Source organism: Cricetulus griseus, assembly GCF_003668045.3.
Source record: "Cricetulus griseus strain 17A/GY chromosome 1 unlocalized genomic scaffold, alternate assembly CriGri-PICRH-1.0 chr1_1, whole genome shotgun sequence".
NCBI lineage: Eukaryota > Metazoa > Chordata > Mammalia > Rodentia > Cricetidae > Cricetulus > Cricetulus griseus.
The window spans coordinates 14,509,959-14,528,970 of NW_023276807.1; the positions used below are offsets into that span (position 1 = coordinate 14,509,959).

A 19,012-nucleotide genomic window follows, 5' to 3' on the forward strand; every position below is an offset into this window, starting at 1 on the left:
ACACAATCTGTCAATAATTTGTTGTTTGGTTACAAGAAGGCAACCACTTTGTTTTAGGGCTCTAATTCAGAACCTTTATCATAATCTACAAGATGAAGTCACCTAGCTAGGGTGGTGCCTATCACACACCACTAAGAGGGAAAGGGAGACCATTGTCTTCCTTCAAACATTGCATCATTTCTCTGGATTTGATATGCTGCCCCTTTGTAGTGGTGTGTGTGTGTGTGTGTGTGTGTGTGTGTGTGTGTGTGTGTGTGTGTGTGTGTCTTTATGTGGGTAGGTGATACTATGCTCTAATTGCAAAGGAAAACACTAACACAAATCTGAGCATATAACCTTTTTGTACAAGATATATTTGAATCTTGCAATTAAACAGTTATATCCATCGAGGCTAGTGAACTTCGTTATTCAGACTTTCATCCCTCTCACTGGGAAATATTGTGGTGATATAATTTGTATTTTCTACAAAGCAGACTGTAGCTTACAGTGACTTTATGAAAACAGACATATATGATCCTTACTGCTGTAAGACAGAAAACCTTATTTGTTTCCCTGATACGTTGGACTAAAGTGACCAGACAAAGAAAAATAGAGAGACGCTTCGGGGAAAGTGGACAGAAGTTAAACATGGCTATAATGTAGACAGGATGATACTAATGTAGCAGAAGCCGAGGACATTTACGTTTTGGAAATGTTTTTAAAAGTCATTATTGCTTTATCCCTGAGGAGAAATTCTCATCACTTCCAGTTTGGTCTCATGAAGGAGCTGGCAGGGCAGTGAGCTGTGGTTCCCAGTCAGCCTACAGTCAAAAGTCAACAACTTTTCACTCTGGGGTATGCCCTGCTAAGTGGGGACATTCTGTAGGTTAGGGCTATTAAGTGCATTTTTCATTTTCAATGATTTCAGTTTTTAATGAGCTTATTGAAATGATCCAGTCCATCAGCATTTGTGCTCAGAATCTTAGAAATCAAGTCTTCATCATGCATCAGTGGACTATTATCCATACCTGCGTGCAGATGGAAACAGCGGTTCAGTTTGGATTGTTGGATTGGTGGTTTATGAATGAGGGACCTGATGGCAGTCAGATCCGAGTTGTGGTACCGTAATGTTGGTAAATTAAAACCAGAGCTGGACACTAACTAAAGCAATATAAACAGTCTTTAGGAACTCATAGAGGAGAGAGAATGCAGCCATATTATAGAACGGGGCACAGCATCAGCAAGTCAAAGACTAGGCGGAGTCTCGATGTAAACTTAAGGGAAGAGACCTCGGGTTTGGCATGGATTAGGAAAGACAAGAGTTGAAATCACATCCTTTGTACTGACTGCAAAGCCTGGGGTCTCCAACACCCCACTATTTGCTGGGTTACTTTCCCAGAGAACCTTAAGGGGAAACAAATGGTGTGCCCTGTGCTCACTTAATGCAGGTGAAACTTAGACCTGTCCTGCCCACTCAGGTCTTCAGTTTATTGCCCACTGGCACATCTGTGTATAAGCTCACCATAACAATTTTTATTTCTATCTGTGTAATACTTTTAGTGTTACACTCAGTAATTTTGCTCAAGAACTTTCCCTCCAAGCTTTCCAGAATATGCATTTTATTTAAAGAAGCATGGAAATAAAGTATGACCTTTTATAGACATTTTACTCTGACTGTTAGATTCAGAACTCTGAAGATTTTTGGCCTTTGGAAATGACTCGTTATGTGTGCTCTGTGGCTTCTCAAGACTTAGCAAGTATTGCCTAGGTGTCGTGGAAGAACATTTGATGTGCTCTGTGAACCACTTAGAGCTTCCGAGAATTTCGTTTTGAAAGCTTTGAGATTACTGAGTAGTAAAAACAGGGCATAGTCTAAGATTTTCCTCTTATTATTTAAAGGCTTTTATGGTCTGACATCTGTTTAGTTATTTTAGAAACTTTGTTTTTGTTCTCATAGTTTTTTGTTTCTGTTTTGTTTTGTTTTTGTTGTTGCTTGTTTGTTTTGAGACAGGATTTCTCTATGTAACTGTCCTAGTTGTTCTGGAACTCACAGAGATCCACCTGCCTCTGCTTTCCAAGTGCCGAGATTAAAGGTGTGTACCATCATGCCTGGCTGTTCTCATAGTTTTACCCAAATAATTATGTGAGAAATTTACCCTAATTTATATTCCTCCACCAAGTTGTGTTTTACCTAATATTCTGTCATATTGAATATCCCTTTAATCAACATATTATCAACAGTACATTGTCTGTCTTTGCTTGACTTAGTGGGTTGTGGACATCATCTAATAGAGGAATTAGAAAATCACCAAACATCAGTCACAGTGAAACATTTAACGGGAACATGAAAATGGGATGATGCCCTTTCAAATGCTATTGTAGACCAAGGAGTTCTTTGCTGTGCACTGAGTTCTTTTTCTTGCATTCTGGTATAGTGCTGGATAGCCCAGGAGCAACTGATCATCACCTCAGTACAAAGTAGAGGCTAATAAGCCATAAGATAAACACAGGCAAGCATAGTGGAAACCAAATATGCAGTGAAAAGAAACATCCTAGAGGAGTATAGGGACGCATAGGGAAATGCCACCGGGGTATGGAAGAAGGGGCTGCTCCCAACTCCGGCCTCCAAGATGAAGTATCATTTGAAAGAAATAAGTTACAGCCTAAAATGATGTATTAGACCCTATGATTTTTGAATATGTTATTATTGAGGAAGAGCAGTATTTTGGAAAGAACTTGGGTTTTGGAATCAGACTTGCCCAATTCCACATGCTTTTCAGCTCTGCTATTTGTTTAACGTCTGTGTTATAGCACATTGCTTCGTTTCTTTGAACTTCAATTCCCTCTTGTGTACCATCATAGGGGGCTGGTTATTTGAAATGATCAGATGGGATTGCACCTTTAAAAGCACCTAACAGTATGCCTGGTGGTACCTAAGAGCCTTTCAATGACTGTTAAGTCCCCTTTCCTCCTCTTACCCTATTCATTCCAAAGTCCCTTCCACCCCATTAGCTTGTTTTTATGAACATCAAAGCAGGGATTCCAGGTGGGAGGCAACTGCAGTGGCTCTCCACTCATCAGACATTTGCTGACAGCTTGTTTTCTGGGGTGGAGTGCAGAGGATGGCATTAAATATTTTAAGAGGTAGTTCATAAGTAGAGCGAGTTAGGATGTAGAAATTAAAGGGCAGTTTATGAGGAGGACAGGGAGGTTAAAACTGGTTTCTACCCACTGTAGTCTCTGAAATCAAATTAAGGAGGGCAAATTGATTATTCTTTTACGCAATAGATTATTCTCATCATTAATCAATAAACAGTTGGCCCTCCATGGCTTTGGGCTTTTACATCCTTAGACTCAGTGAACCTTACATTGAAGAGTTTGGGGGGAAAAATCTGTGTCTGTACTAACCATGTACAGACGTTTTTCATTGCTATTATTCCCAAACAACGGCAATGTAATTACTATTCCCATATCATTTAGATTATATCACTTGTTATAAATAATTTAGAGATTGTCTAAAGTAGACGGGAGGCTGTCTTAAGTTAGATACAAATATCAAACCCAGTTGTGAACTAGTGGACATTGACTTGTCTAGTCTAATATCCCTGGGATTACTGGGAACACTCCCCATTAGATACTGGCGGGGGGATGGGGGGGCATGGTGATTATAACCGTAACTGTTTCCTACCTGAGAAGGTTTCTATTGTTTCTATAAAACGACTGTTAATAAACTGCATAGACAAGTGGGTATGACAATAACAGAGAAACCGTGTGTGTGTGTGTGTGTGTGTGTGTAGTATATTTGTGTGATAAAAGACCCAGGAGATACATAGAGTATGCATGTATGCATGTCCATGGACACTGAATCACTTAGCTCTTTGATCCTAGCTGGTCTTGCTGATGCCATTAGTACTGTATTGACTGACTTGGTCTCTTTTTTTCTCTCAGTTTGATAAAGGTTACTCTTACAACATCCGTCACAGCTTTGGAAAGGAAGGCAAGAGGACAGACTATACGCCTTTCAGTTGCATGAAGATTATCCTGACCAATCCACCAAGCCAGGGGGATTATCATGGTAAGTGCTTATGCTGGGTGCTGGTGAGCAGTTTTTGCATTGCTGAAGAACCTAACTTGTAGCAGCTCCTGTCTGTGTCAGTGTCAGTGTCAGGGTGGAGCCCCATTACTCTGACAGTGATGTGTCTTATTACTGAGCTCGCTCAGCCGTGGTCAGCTTGTGCTGGAACAGGCTTCCCAGTTCTCTTTGTTTGCTGTCCCCTGTTTTGTGTTCTGCAAGGGTCTTAGAAGATAGAAGGGTTTTAAAGCTGTTTGATGCCGGAAAGCCCTAGTTTCAGAATAGTACATTTTGTAATGCTCAAAAGGCCACATGCTGAAGAACAGCGTATTTTTTCTTACTACTGTCATCTGATATAAGAGATTAAGTAAGCAGTTTAACAAGTCCCAGTGTCAAATGTATATATCAGTCTGCTTGAGTTGTACACACACACACACACACACACACACACACACACACACACACAGAGAGAGAGAGAGAGAGAGAGAGAGAGAGAGCTTTTAATAAATTTTAATTTCTAAGTTAGATTAACAATAATAGAATAATTATAGCAACATACTATAATACTGTGTCAGTGTACTGTCCTTGCTTTATATGCTATGAGCTGATATAGTACAATTTGGTACAGTGAAGCCAGGTGACAGATGTAGCCATTGTGATGTAGTGTTGGAAAGATCATGTCAGGTGACCCTAGGCCAATGAGCTCTGATGCTGTGAACGGACGGGTGTCATGACCAAGTGAGAAATGTTTGCAGATCCTCGGTATTCGAAAGGTTTTCTTCTTTTTTCTGTTGGAGGACATTTTTTTTGTGAAAACTATAGTAAGAAGTTATCTCCTTTTAGATTTCAGATTATTGCCCCACCATTGTGATCCTTTAGAGGTCACCTGGGAGATTTTAATGCTAGGTGAATCCTGAGGATTTCATTCCATACCTTGTCCTTTTATGACTTTAAAGGTAGGTGTGGCAGCACAGTGCCTGTAATCCAGCAGGAGGAGCTGAGGCAGGAGGATCGCTTGAGCTCAGAGTTCAGTATGTGTCCTGAGCAATATAATGAGTTCTCTCTGAAAACAACAATTTAGCAAATTTTTGGCATGTTCCACTGTTGATGATTCTGCCCCCGTTTTCTGTCCATTTCCCTCTGTAGGGGGTCTCAACAAGTTCTTCCAACTGTTATTTGTTAACCCGATGTTTCCTTTCCTCCATTCCTTCAGCACCATGTTAGCAACTTGTCTTTCAGTACAAGTGGTTTTCCCTATTCCTTTACTGATCCCAGGAAGCATGGTGCTGGCTACATCTGGATTAGAAGACAATGGGAAATGGACTGTGACACTGAGCCAAGTTTAAGCTTAAGAGATCTCAAAGCTTGGCCCCAGGGTGACACATTTCCTTCAATAAGGCCACACCTCCCTATAGTGCCACTCCCTATGAGCTTACTGGAGCCAATTACATTGATTGTTTTTATACTGTATATATGAATCAAGCTGCATAAGTATATGTGGCACAAAATGTGGTCTGCTTTTGAGCAGGCTCCATGGCTGCTTCCTAGAATGTTTGTTCTGTTTCTCTTGGGTGGAATAATGTCAATATGTTACGTGCATTTTTTTGTATAATGTAGTTTAATCTGAAGCATCTATGTTAGTTTATGGGTTTGGTGATCTATCTAGAGATGAAAATTCGGGAACCAGAGTTATTTTATTTTGACCTTATGTTCATCAGTGTTTGTTTTATGGACTTGGGATCCTCAACATTTGGTGCATATATATTTACAATTGTATCTTCTTGATGAATTATTCTCTTCATTAACATGTAGTGACTTCACTTGTCTCTTCTGACTTCTTCTGGTTTGACATCTGCTTTTTCAGACATCAGAATAGCTGAGCCAGCTTGTTTTCCATTTCTTTTTGCTTGATAGATGTTTTCCATCTTGGCACTCACAGTACCTGTACCAGTAAGATATGTGTCTTGGAAACAACATAAAGGAAACTGTTTTAGTTAGGGTTTCTGTTGATGTGAATAGACACCATGACCATGGCAACTCTTACAAAGGAAAACATGTAATTGAGGTGGCAGGTTACGGTGTCAGAGGATTAGTCTGTTAGCATCATAGCCATACATGGAGGCATGCAGGCACACATGGTGCTGGAGCTGATAGTACTACATCCTGCGGGCCACAGGAAGTAGACTGAGCATCACACTGCAAAGCTTGAGCAAAGGAGACCTCAAAACCTGCCCCCACAGTGACATACTCCCTCTAACAAGGCCATACCTACTTCAACAAAATCACACCTCCTACTAGTGCCATGCTCTTTGGGGCCATTTTCCTTCAAACCCCCAGAGAAACTCTGTTGCTATCACTCTTTCCCTCCAGCCTGTTCCCATAGCCACGTCAGCCCCATATGAACACTCAGAGAATTGTATTAATTATAATACTGTTGGCCGATGACTGGGGTGTCTTATTGGCTAGCTCTGTCTTAATTACTAACCCATTTTTATTAATCTAAGTATTTCCATGTGGTCTTATCTTACTGGAGAAAGGTCTGGGGACCTGTTAACTCCTCTGGTGTCCTACATGTCGACTGCTCTCTCCTACACCTTCCAGAATCATCCTCATCACCTAGACCTGCCTATGTTGCTGCCCGATTGGCCACAGTATTTTATTCATCAACCAATAAAAGAAACATATGTACGGAAGATATCCCCATCAAAACCCTTCTTAATTTCTATAGTATTTCTAATGTGCAGCTTTTAAAAATGCATAGGATTCATGTCTCTCTGCTTATTCTGCCATCTGTTCTTGCATGCTGTCTTTTTCTAGCATATAAACCTGGTCTCTTCATTCCAGCATCCTTGCTGTTATCATTCTGCTGCTTGTTCAGCCTTTTCACACTGAACTTCTCCAGTGTTTTGCTGACTTTCTGTCTTTTGAGTGAGATAAGCTTGCTGGATACCCATCTTCCCCAAGATTGTCAGGCTGTAATAGACCCATCAGGGCTCTGCTCAAGTAGTCTCTTCTGGAGAACAAAATATGATGGTGTTTTTAACCTTTCTCTTCCTTCTACAGAAGCTTGGCTTATTTATTCATTTATATGATAAACTCTTGTGTGAGGGTGCTGGTAGATTTTCTGGATATAAAGCTCATAAAAGTATAAGAATAGCCTTAACACTCTTAGATGTGTTCACACTGAGAATTTGGTCACGCATCAGCCAGTTGGGTTTGCCCAGTGGCACTAACTGTGATAAAGGTTTTGCTTGGGGATTTCTCTGCTAGTCAGTTATAAATCTCTGTATTTACCTGCTTTTCAGAATTTGCCCTGAGACCCTGTTTATCTGTTGTTGTTGTTGATTTCAGTTTAATTAGCTTTTTTTTCTTATTTAGGTTTCTTATTTAGCTTCTGAGCTCATAATATGTTCAACCACAAACTGGAAATGTGTCCTTTTTTGTTCTGTTATTTGTAAAATTATTTAGTTCCCTCTATTGGTTTTCCTTCATCACTTGATACACCTAGAATAGTTGATCAACCAGTTAGAATCTATGTAGGTCTGGCCTATGGTCACAAACAATTTCATCTCTTTCTCTCTCTCTCTCTCTCTCTCTCTCTCTCTCTCTCTCTCTCTCTCTCTCTCTCCCTCTCCCTCTCCCCTCTCCTCTCTCCCTCTCCCTCTCCCTCTCCCTCTCCCTCTCCCTCTCCCTCTCCCTCTCCCTCTCTCCCTCTCCCTCTCCCTCTCCCTCTCCCTCTCCCTCTCTGTCTCTCCTTTAAACACTAGTGTTAGCGGCTAGAGCATTCACCTATCTTTTATTATCTTGTTTGTTTGACCCTGAAAATCATTCTCTTTGAAATGAATAATGTGAATACAGAATGCGTTTATATCATCTGTTAAAATGGCCAAGTTCTGGTTTGCTTCCTCTGTTCTTCTGAGTGAGTGAGTATATCTTGGAAAAACCTTTCTTGGAGTTGTTCTGTTTCTTCTTGGATTTGTCTTTCAGGCCTTTTATATGGTCCTATCAAGTATAATTTGGGCGATTCTGTTCAGTCTGTCTCATTTTTTTTTATGTACCTTAATTATTCTGGAAATAACCAACAATTCTCATGTGTACCATCATTTCTTTCTCATTGGGAATTTTCTATTTTTATAACTTTATTTTTTCAAGAATAATGATGATAACTAACATATTTTCAGTGCTCTCTCTCAGAGAGAGAGAGAGAGAGAGAGAGAGAGAGAGAGAGAGAGAGAGAGAGAGTTGTTATTTCAAACCCAGACACTACAAGACTAAGTTATTTTTTTAAAATTCAATATGATATTTTATCCTTTGAGAATTTCATACATGTATTCATGCTTTTTGATCATATGCATCCCTACTGCTCCTCACTGACTCCTCCCAGATCCACCTCCACCCACCTTACAACTTCATCTGTCTGGTTTTTATTTTAAATAACTCACCATGTTCCATTTGTACTGCCCATATAGTCAGTCAATGTAGAGCCACCCGCATGGTCAACCTACCAGGAATGTTAGACTCTATAATATGTTATACATTTTCTCAAGATGCTTCTTGTACTCAAATTTATTTGTTTAAATCTAGAATCAGGATATGCTATAAATTTTGCATAGTTTATAGAGATCCATAGTTGTACAATGGAGGCTTTATTTATAGTTAAATTGTTTGATGAATGCGTTTGTTTGGCTTTTTGGCCCTTTTCTGTTATTTTTTCAGCCCCTAATTTTCACCAATTTCATATAAATGTGCAGTTACTCCGAGTTAGCCTGTAGATCTATCATTCTTTGCCTGAATAGTCTCTGTTCTTCTTCGTGCAAATATTTCTCATTGTCCATCCTTTTATGATGCTCATGAAGCACAGTGATGAAGCATACACTATGTGTGGCTTTGCTCTGAAACAATTCCTGATTGTCCACATTGTTTACTGCCATGATTCTTCAAAATTTATATGGGTTCTGGTTTTCAGGAGATAGGCATAGAATTTATGTCTGAATCGATGTGATATATTTATATTTCTTAGAGTTTGGATATTTTTATTTCTATTATATATATCCCTTCTCTTTTATATCTTTATGCAATATTTTTAGACTACAGAAATGTTAGAGTATATAAGTTTGAGGTAAACTGTTATGTCTACTTTGTGATTTTCTGTTCTGGTGAGAGCATGGCAGGGTTCTGGCTATTTTCCCTTCCTGATGAATGGCCATGTGAGCCTGAGAGTGCTGGCCTGTTTTATGTAACTCTTGAGTCTGTAGTATCCTGATAACTGAGCAGCTAATCCTCATTTATACAGAAAGGAAAGCAGTTGCATCCATGGGCAATTGATTTTTTATTAATAAGCTGTTAGACAGTTAAGAGCACTTCAGTAGCCTCTCAAGTATGGCACTGTGTTGAGTCCTGGTAAATGACCTTGTGCTGTGCTGGCTTGTGTTTCGTCGTCAGGGTGCCCATTCCGTCACAGTGACGCAGAGTTGCTGAAGCAGAAGATGCAGTCCTACAAGATCCCTGCCTCCGGGATCAACCAGGTAGGTCCAATTCTGCTTGGGATCCTCAGTGATTCAGCAGCGGCTCTATCCTCTTGGATTTGTTTACAGAAACAATGCTGTGTACTGAATCAGGAATCATGCCTTCTGGCTGAATTGATCCAGTGCCTGGACTTTTCAGGTTCTGAGTCCTTGGAAATTCCAGTTCTTCTTTCTGCTAGGCCACAGTTTTATTTCTCTTGGTAATAAAGGAACATAGAAATCCCACCCCCTGACTTATTCTTCTTTGTCAATTGAGGGCCTGCCTCATTTAAAAACATAAATGTTTGATGTATTGAGATTTATTAATGAAGCTAAAAATTCACGACAGTCTTTCATTTTGGGAAATTGTTTTCTGAGAAAATAAAATATACTTTGAAGTCAATGAATGTTCTGGTAGGCACCATTTGTTACTATGGTTAATCTGTGTAGGTGTGATGGTAGTTTGTTAGGTCTGATACTTTTTTGAAATACTTTGTTTTGTTAAGAATTTAAGTAAAAAATGTGTAAATTGTTATACAAATATTTAAGAAAATACATCTTTTAGTAAGTACCATGGTGTTGTTAGGACCACTGTTTGTATTGTGTTTCTGACTTGCCTTCAATTCTGCAATAGCTGAAAGAGTCTTTCCTTCCTGGCCCCAGAAGAAGCTGGGACATCAAAGACATTGCACTTTTTTTTTTTTTTTAATTTGAAAAATGTCAATACACTGGAAAATCCGACTGCCCAAAGTTTAGATTGAGTCTGGTTGGTTCAGCTTATCCTGTAAAGTTCTTAGGCGAAGCAGTGTTTAACAAAGGAGAGCATCTATATCTTGTCGAGTCTGAAAAGCACTTTCTGAAAAAGTTGCTCATAGGATGAGCACTTAATAGAAAGTCATGAATTAGAATCAAGGATGCATAAATAAGAGGCTGGAGTGTATAGGGTCATTGGCTTTCAAACTATTGGTAATGGTAGAACCAGTACATAAGCAGTGATGGGCAACTTAGTAGTAGTTGGTTTGGAGGTTGAATTTTAGAGATAAAGAAATTTGAATGGCAAAGAAAAAGTGGTTTTACATCCGAATAGAGAAGGTAGGACAACACTTTCCAGTTCCAGTTATGAGACTGGAAAGGCCATAAGAATGCCGAGGAGTCGTAGGAATGACATGCCCTGAGTGCATAAGTAGGACTTTGGTGGTGGTGCCTGAAGTTGAAGTCAGCTTTTCCAAGGCGAGGGGTTTGTTGCTGTTTTCTATTCTATCCCTACTCTAGTTGGAAAGTGGTTGCCTGGAATGTGTTATGGGAGAAAGGGGGTGGAGCAAAAGTTAAAGCAGAATCCTGGCTAATGCTTGCCAGAGGTTAAGAGGAAGTGGGATTAATGCCTTCTGGAGAATTAAGATGATGGTTGTTTAAAGTAGCACCTGCATGTGCTGTGAGTGACTTACTTGGCATTGGTATCCGTAGAGACCAACAGCTAGAACATGTTTATTTAAAAGATAATGAATAAAAGTGCATGTAAGTGACCCAGAAAATGTTCTAATAAAGAGGCTGTCAGGTTAAAGGAATGATTCTCATACGTATTTAAAACTAAAAAGGGGCCAGGTCCCACCCTACCTGCAACACCCACAGGCCCCTTCTGCACTGCTTTCAGCCACCCCACCCATCCAGACTTCCCATTTCCTCATCCAGGGGAGTCTCTGATTTCCCACTATTTATGCTTTCTCTGCAGATTTAGCCTGGGTTTCACATCCGGTGCCCCAGCCTAGTCTGCCTGCCTGGGCCCGTAACTCAATTTCTAAGTTTCCTGCAGGATCCACCCTACCCATAACCACCCACAAGTTCCATTTTCATTGCTTCCAACCACCCCATCAAGCCAGGCTTCCCATCTTCTCCTCCAGCTTCTAGCTCTGTGAGTCTCCTTGATTTTTCCTATCCATACTTTCTCCCCAGTCTACTAGATCTGACCTGAGTCCCATCTACAGTGGCCCTGCCTAGTCTAGTCATCCGGGTAGTGAACATCTGAGCATCACCTGCCAGGTCCTTACACAGCTCATCTTTCCTTTACTCAGTTTGCTCAGTTCCTTCCTTGTATTTTATACTCCCCAGCATACACGTTTCTTGCTTCATTACTAAATGCATTCCTGGTACCTTATAATAGAAATGTTTTCTTCATTCTCCAGCCATTCATTGCTGGTGTTAGAAGTATAGCTGCTTTTTATTCATGTATCTTCCAGCATTCCTAGGTTAATTTATTGGGGTTGGTTTCTGTGGATTCTGTAAGAACAGGCCTTCTGAGAATAGACACAGTATTACATCCTTTCCATCTGGATGCCTTGTACTTTTTGTGTAATTGTCTTCTCTGACTAGAAACTCTAGTACTTTACTGAATAGCAAGGTGAAGGCAAGTATCTTGATCTTGGTCCTACTGGAAGGGATCGGCTTTAAGTCTTTTCCAAGGTGTTCTATTAACTGTGGGTTTTCATATTCATCCTTTATTATTTTGAGTAAATCCCAATTGATTAAATTGGATGTTTCAGGTGCCTTTTCAGCATCAATTGAGTTGGGTCACATACTTTTGGTCAGCTGTACTTTATCAAAGTGCTGTATTCCATCAATTGATTTTCATATTGTGAACCACCCATGTCACTGCATTAGCTCTTAATCCTGACTTCTAAGCCTTGTAAATGTGTTGCTGGATTTGATTTACTAGTGTTTTGGTTTTGTTGACTTGTTCAGTATCAGGGACTAAGTCCAGGGCCTTCGTCATGCCAGACAAGCATTCTACCTGCACTGTGACACAGCCCAGATTTGCTAGATTTTATTGAGGACTTTTGTCTATAAATTCATAAGGGATCTTCATCTCACTCTTTTTTTTTCTCATGAAATCTTTTTACTATATTTGCTGGGGGGCTTTTTAATTTTGATTTGCTATTTTGCTTACTATACTTTATTTTAATGATCTGTCTCTTCTTGGATCCATTTTGACAATTTATATTTCTAAGAATTTGTCTACTTCATCTAAGTTGTAACAGATATATATATGTATATATATATATATGCACACACATATAACATGTTTATATATATTATATATATTATGTAATACGTACGTACATGCAAGCATATAGTACATAAACACCTTTCAGTCAGTCCCTTCATCCTTGGAAAGCAATTAAGTGGCAGGCTTTGAGCATGACTTTTTTTTTCTATTACACGTGCATGTTTACTGGATACAATTCTTTTTTTATAAGAATTTGTAATGAAATCAGTGTGTCTTTCACATGCCTACAAAGATCATAGGGCATGGTAGTTCTGAACTATCTTGCTTTTTTTTTTTTTTTAAATCAGGACAGAGAGTTAAATCAGGACAAAACTAAACAATAATTAGTAACTAAACCCTGGAGCCAATTGATGGTCAGCTCTACTGCCTGCCATGCCTCTAAGCAAGTTCGTCACCTGTGTCCTCAACTGTCCTTCTTCCATTTCCTAGTTCAATTAGTTATTGATGCTTCCTAAACACAAAATCCTGATATTAATCTGCACTGAGAAATTAGATATTTGGGACAGCAGTTTAAATTGCTTTGTAAGAATTTTCTTGGTACCTGTTTTACTGTAATAAAGAATTTCAAGTGCTCCAATAAATAGTGTAATCAAGGTGTCACAGATCCGAAGGGGAACAGAAGACAGTTGGTGACATAGGGTATAGTGTTTTAATCAGGTGTGAATAGTGAGTAGGGTTTTTCCAGTGGCAGGAAGTGAGGATAGGAGACAACAAAACCACGTTCACTCAACATTAATGAACAGCCATTTGTCTGGCACAGTGTCTCAACAGACAAATGGTGCTGGCATAACTGGATGCTGGCATGTAGAAGACTGTAGATAGATCCATGTCTATCGCCATGCACAAAACTTAAGTCCAAATGGATCAAAGACCTCGACATAAACCCAGCCACACTGAACTTATTAGAAGAGAAAGTAGGAAATACCCTTGAACGAATTGGTACAGGAGACCACTTCCTGAACATAACATGAGTAGCACAGATACTGAGATCAACAATTGATAAATGGGATCTCCTGAAACTGTGAAACTTCTGTAAGGCAAAGGACACAGTCAACATGACAAAACGACAGCCCACGGATTGGGAAAAGATATTCACCAACCCCACATCTGACAGAGGACTGATCTCCAAAATTTGCAAAGAACTCAAGAAGCTAGTCTCCAAAACACCAAACAATCCAATTAAAAAGTGTGGTACAGAACTAAATAGGCAGTTCTCAATAGAGGAATCTAAAATGGCTGAAAGACTCATAAGAAAGTGTTCAACATCCTTAGCCATCAGGGAAAAGCAAATCAAAACAACTCTGAGATACCATCTTACTCCTGTCAGAATGGCCAAAATCAAAAACACCAATGACAGTTTATGCTGGAGAGGATGTGGAGAAAGAGGAACACTCCTCCCCTGCTGGTGTGAGTGCCAACTTGTACAGCCACTTTGGAAATCAGTATGGCGACTCCTCAAGAAAATGGGCATTAGTCTACCACAAGATCCAGCAATTCCACTCTTAGGCATATACCCAAAAGAAGCACATTCATACAACAAGGACATATGTTCAACGATGTTCATAGCAGCACTATTTGTAATAGCCAGAAACAGGAAGCAGCCTAGATGCCCCTCAACCAAAGAATGGATAGAGAAAATGTGGTACATTTACACAATGGAGTACTACTCAGCAGAAAAAAACAATGGAATCTTGAAATTTGCAGGAAAATGGATGGAACTAGAAGAAACCATTCTGAGGGAGGTAACCCAATCACAAAAAGACAAACATGGTATGTACTCACTCATATGTGGATTTTAGACACAGAGTAAAGGATTACCAGCCTGTAATCCACACTGCCAGAGATGATAGTAAACAAGGAGGACACTAAGAGAGACACCAGAGCAAATTGGGAGCACGAGAAGATAGGGGAGGGAGCTAAGAGAATGAGAAGGGGAGAAGAGGAGGGATGCAGAGGACATGAGGGAGCAGAAAGTTTGAGTCAGGGGCAGAAAAGAAGATAACAAGAATGGAGATACCATAAGAGAGGAAGATATTTTAGGTTTAAAGAGAAATCAGGCACTAGGGAAATCTGGAGATCTACAAAGATGATACCAACTAACAATCTAAGCAACAGAGGAGAGGCTACCTTAAATGCTCTCATGATAATGAGATTGATGACTAATTCATATGCCATTGTATAGCCTTCATCCAGCAGCTGGGGAAGTAGAAGCAGACACCCACAGCTAAACCTTGAAATGAACTGAAATCCAGTTGCAGAGAAAGAGGACTAATGAGCAAAAGGGTCCATACCAAGCTTGTGAAACTCACAGAAACAGCTGAACAAGGGAGAGCTCTTGGTTCCCAGACTGATAGCTGGGAAACCAATATGCGACTGATCCAGATCCCCTGAATGTGGGTGTCTGAGGAGACCTTGGAAATCTATGGGGCCTCTTGTAGTGGATCAGTTTGGGAGCCCATCCCACATGGATAGATACTCCTTGAGCCTAGTCACAAGGGGGTTGGTCTAGGCCCTATCCCAAATAATATGGCAGACCTTGAAGACCCCCACCACCACCATGGAAGGCCTCACTCTCCCTGGGGAGCAGAAAGGATATGGGATAGGTAAGGTGTTAGTTGGGGGGGGGCAGGGGAGAAGGGAAGGGAGAGAGACCTTGGATTGACATGTAAAATAATTAAAATAATTATTATTTCTAATAATAATTAGAAATAATTATTTATAATTAAAATAATTAAAATAAAAAATTTCTAATTAAAATAAAAAATTTAAAAAATCAACTCAGAACTATATAAACAATAAAAAATTAGACGGTAAAATTCTTGACACGTCATGTTCTTAAGCAAATGAAAGTGCATTTTCCTTTTTTTAAAAATTTGGTTTTATCATGGAATATCTTGTTTTCTCTATTTATGGAGGTTGAAAGCTTTGCTGGGTATAGTAATCTGGGCTGGTATCCAGAGTCTCTTAGTGTCTGCAGAATGTCTATCCAGGACCTTCAGGCTTTCAGTGTTTTCATTGAGAAGTTGGGTGTAATTCTGATAGATCTCCCTGTACATGTTCCTTGTCCTTTTCCTTTGTAGCTCTTAATATTCTTTCTTTATTCTGTATGTGTAGTGTTTTGATTATTGTATGCCAAGAGACTTTTTTTTAAAGTTTTTTTGGTCTAGTCTTCTAGCTCCTTGTACCTTCTTAGGCATATCCTTCTTTAGGATGGGAAAGTTTACTTCTGTGATTTTGTTGAATATATTTTCTGTATATATTTGAGCTGGTATTCTTCTTCTATCCCTGTTATTCTTAGGTTCAGTTTTTTCATGGTATCCCAGATTTTGTGTTAAGAATTTGTTGGATTTATCATTTTCTCTGATGTATCTGTTTCCTCTATTGTATCTTCAATGCCTGAGATTCTCTCTTCCATCTCTTGTCTTCTGTTAGTTATGCTTGCATCTGCAGTTCCTGTTTGTTTACCCAGATTTTCCATTTCCAGAATTCCCTCTGTGTTTTCTTTATTTCCTCTATTTCAATTTTCAGGTCTTGGACTGTTTCCTTCACCTGTTTGTTTTTTATTGGCTTTCTTGCCTTTCGTTAAGGGATTTGTTGATCTTTTCCAATTTTTTTTATCTTTCCCTCCGTTTCTTTGAGGGAAGTTTTCATTTTTTCTTTAAGGGCCGCTATCATTTTCACAAAGTTATTTTTAAGGTTGTTTCCTCCTGTTTCATCTGCACTGGACTGTTCAGCCATGCTGATGTAGGACTACTAGTTTCTGGTGGTACCATATTGTTCCTTGTGTTGATTGAATTCTTACAGTGCCGTCTACCCATCTCTTCCTCCAATGGCTGTAGCTGGGGCCTGTGGCTCTGGTGGCCCCAGGTGATGCTGGTGGCTCTGTGGTTGCTGTCCCTCCAGGTGCAGGTGGGGCCACTGCGGCCAGTGGTCAGTGATGCAGAGGTGGAGGATGGTTGGAGGAGAGGGTGCTGCTGTCTGGTTGCTGGGGTTGCCGTGAGTCAAAAGTGCATTTTCAAGATATGAAAACCATGGCCTTGGTGTCCTTAGTGAAGGTCACAGCAGAGGTATGAGTCATCTGTTGGTTTTGCGGGGCTGGGCATGTGAGAAACAAAAGCAGAGCAGTGTGTGTGCAGATGTGTTCGACACTTTGTACCTCTGCCAAGCTTTTTCTTTCACTTTTGAAACAAGGAAGCTCAGAAATGGAGTGGAAAATCTGTGTGGGCTAGTTTTGAAAAGTTGCGCTCTTGAAGAAGCAGCAAGCCTGTTCTTACTTCTACATTAAGACAGATGACCTTGAATTAGAGACACACTGGCCGTATGTCTAATTGTTGTGGCATGTGCACTACACCAGTCACCAGAGCCAAGGGTGGGCAGGTGGCAGCTTCCTGCTGCCAAGTCATCCTTGAGCATTATTGGCAGGCACTGGAGTAAATGGTGGGAGGAAGCTGCACCTGCTCTCGGAGTTAGACTTGGAGCATGTGCTGTGCATTGAGGTTTGTGTTTATTTCTGTTGTGTGGCATTTCCCTCTGGTGTTGGTGACTGTCATATATTCTGATTGACTGGCAAAGATCAGTCTGATAGATGACAGTGATTCAGATCATAAAAGCAGTTATTTCATTTGTCTTTAAAGACATCTTGGTTATGCCACTTTATTAGAATGCCTTACCAGGTGTGATGGTACGCGTCTGCAGTGCCAGCACTTAGGAAGCTAGCCTCGGCTGCATAGACTGTGGCAGCTTGCACAACCCTTGTATTCATGTTTATACCAAAGAAATCCCAGCACTGAGAAGGTGAAGTGGACACAAAGCCCCACCCCTAACCAAGAAGCCATCTGCAATTGATGTCTGCTGGGAAGGGGAACTCCATCTTCTCTAAGGGTCTCACTAGGTAAATCAGCCATGCTCCAGGATGGGCACCATGCCCTGGAGTACTTAGCCAACACAAAATGTACTCTGTAGTTTTTTGGGGGGGTGGGTGAGTATTTTTTCTTTATTGATTTGTTTGTTTTGTTTTTCATTTGTTTGGTATTTTGTTTGGGGAAGGGCATAGGAACAGAGGGGGAGAGAGACATACAAGAATGTGAAGTTATGTGGATAGGGGGAGAACCTGGGAGGCGTTGGAGGAAGGGGAAACATGATCAAAATGTATTATATAAAAGAAATTTAAATTAAAAGAAAAATGATAAAAAAGAGAAGGGAAAAATAATTCTCTTAGGAAAATAACCAGTAACTTGTCTTGAGGATATATTATAATTAATTTCTTTTACTAAACATAGCAAATACAAATTGATGAAATTTTTGTGAAGATGAAAAGTTGAACTATTTCATTTTCAAAAGTTTAGAATTCTTCTTGGTGTTTTTTTTTTTTTTTTTTTAATCGCTAGTAGAGATGAATTAAAGTCGGGGGAAAGTAAAGGAATACACATGACATAAGCATAGTCCTTCTGTTATTAAGAGCCAGGCTACCACAATGATGCTCTTACATCTCAATTGTACTCTAAATACTGGTGTGAACACTAAGTCTTATTACCATGTGAGAAATATTCTTGGGTCTTCATGGGAATTTTTTCTTTGATAATTTTATGTTTTCACAATTGAGGTGATTGTTTAGTTTGATTATACTTCTCTGGAGCATAATTAGAAAGCTTGTTAGGCTGGCATCAGGGTTGCCTGTGGTTTATTTCCCTCCGGCCTTAAGGGAGCTGTTCTTTGGAATTAGTGCTGTCTATAAGAGGAAGGTTTGCTGGGGTCTCTCAGAATGGAACAGGAAGACTGAAGAGTCCTTGTTATTGCTGTTGAAGGACCTCTGTGAGCTACAGTGGAGTAACAGGCTGCAGACTCCATGGCACCTTGTTTCCCCTCCTGGCCCACTCTTCCTACTGTTTGCTTCTTTATGTCTTCTTGACATGAGTCCCACCTTTGAGGGGTACGCTTTTCTCAGACCCATCCTCTTTCTGATTCTTACTCTAGGTTGATCTCTGCTGCTGTCCTTGCAAATGCATGTCTGGATATGGTTTCAGTGTTTGCACAAGCTTAGACTCATTGTGGTGAGCCTGTCATAGTGTAGCTTAGTGATGGTAGTTAAGTCTCCTCTCGGAAAGGACCAGCAGTTCATAGGACCCCATGAGATTGAGCTGCTATGACTTTTGAGTCTTTCTGGCTTCCCTTCTTGCCTTATGATAGCTCTTTCCTTTCTAACATCCCCAATAGAAGCCAAACTGATGGGGCTTCACTATCTTAGACTTTTCCTCCTTCAAAATTGTGAGCTAATAAACCTTTATTAAATTAAGTACCCAATTTTGAGCATTTTGTTATGGCAACATAAAGTGAACTAATATAGGGAGTAATCTTTTTGTGATCTTTAGACTTGATGCTGGAAGAACAACACTGCTA

The 19,012-nt window shown here is 40.0% G+C and overlaps 1 protein-coding gene across 1 annotated transcript in view; it reads left to right on the forward strand.

The window, feature by feature from the left end:
• Prim2 (DNA primase subunit 2) overlaps positions 1-19,012 on the forward strand; it is a 193,002-nt gene that overhangs the window by 162,219 nt on the left and 11,771 nt on the right. Inside the window, exons 11-12 of the mRNA XM_027392835.2 lie at positions 3,928-4,054; positions 9,494-9,576. Of these exons, the coding sequence (XP_027248636.1) occupies positions 3,928-4,054; positions 9,494-9,576 (210 nt within the window). The remainder of the gene's footprint in view (positions 1-3,927; positions 4,055-9,493; positions 9,577-19,012) is intronic.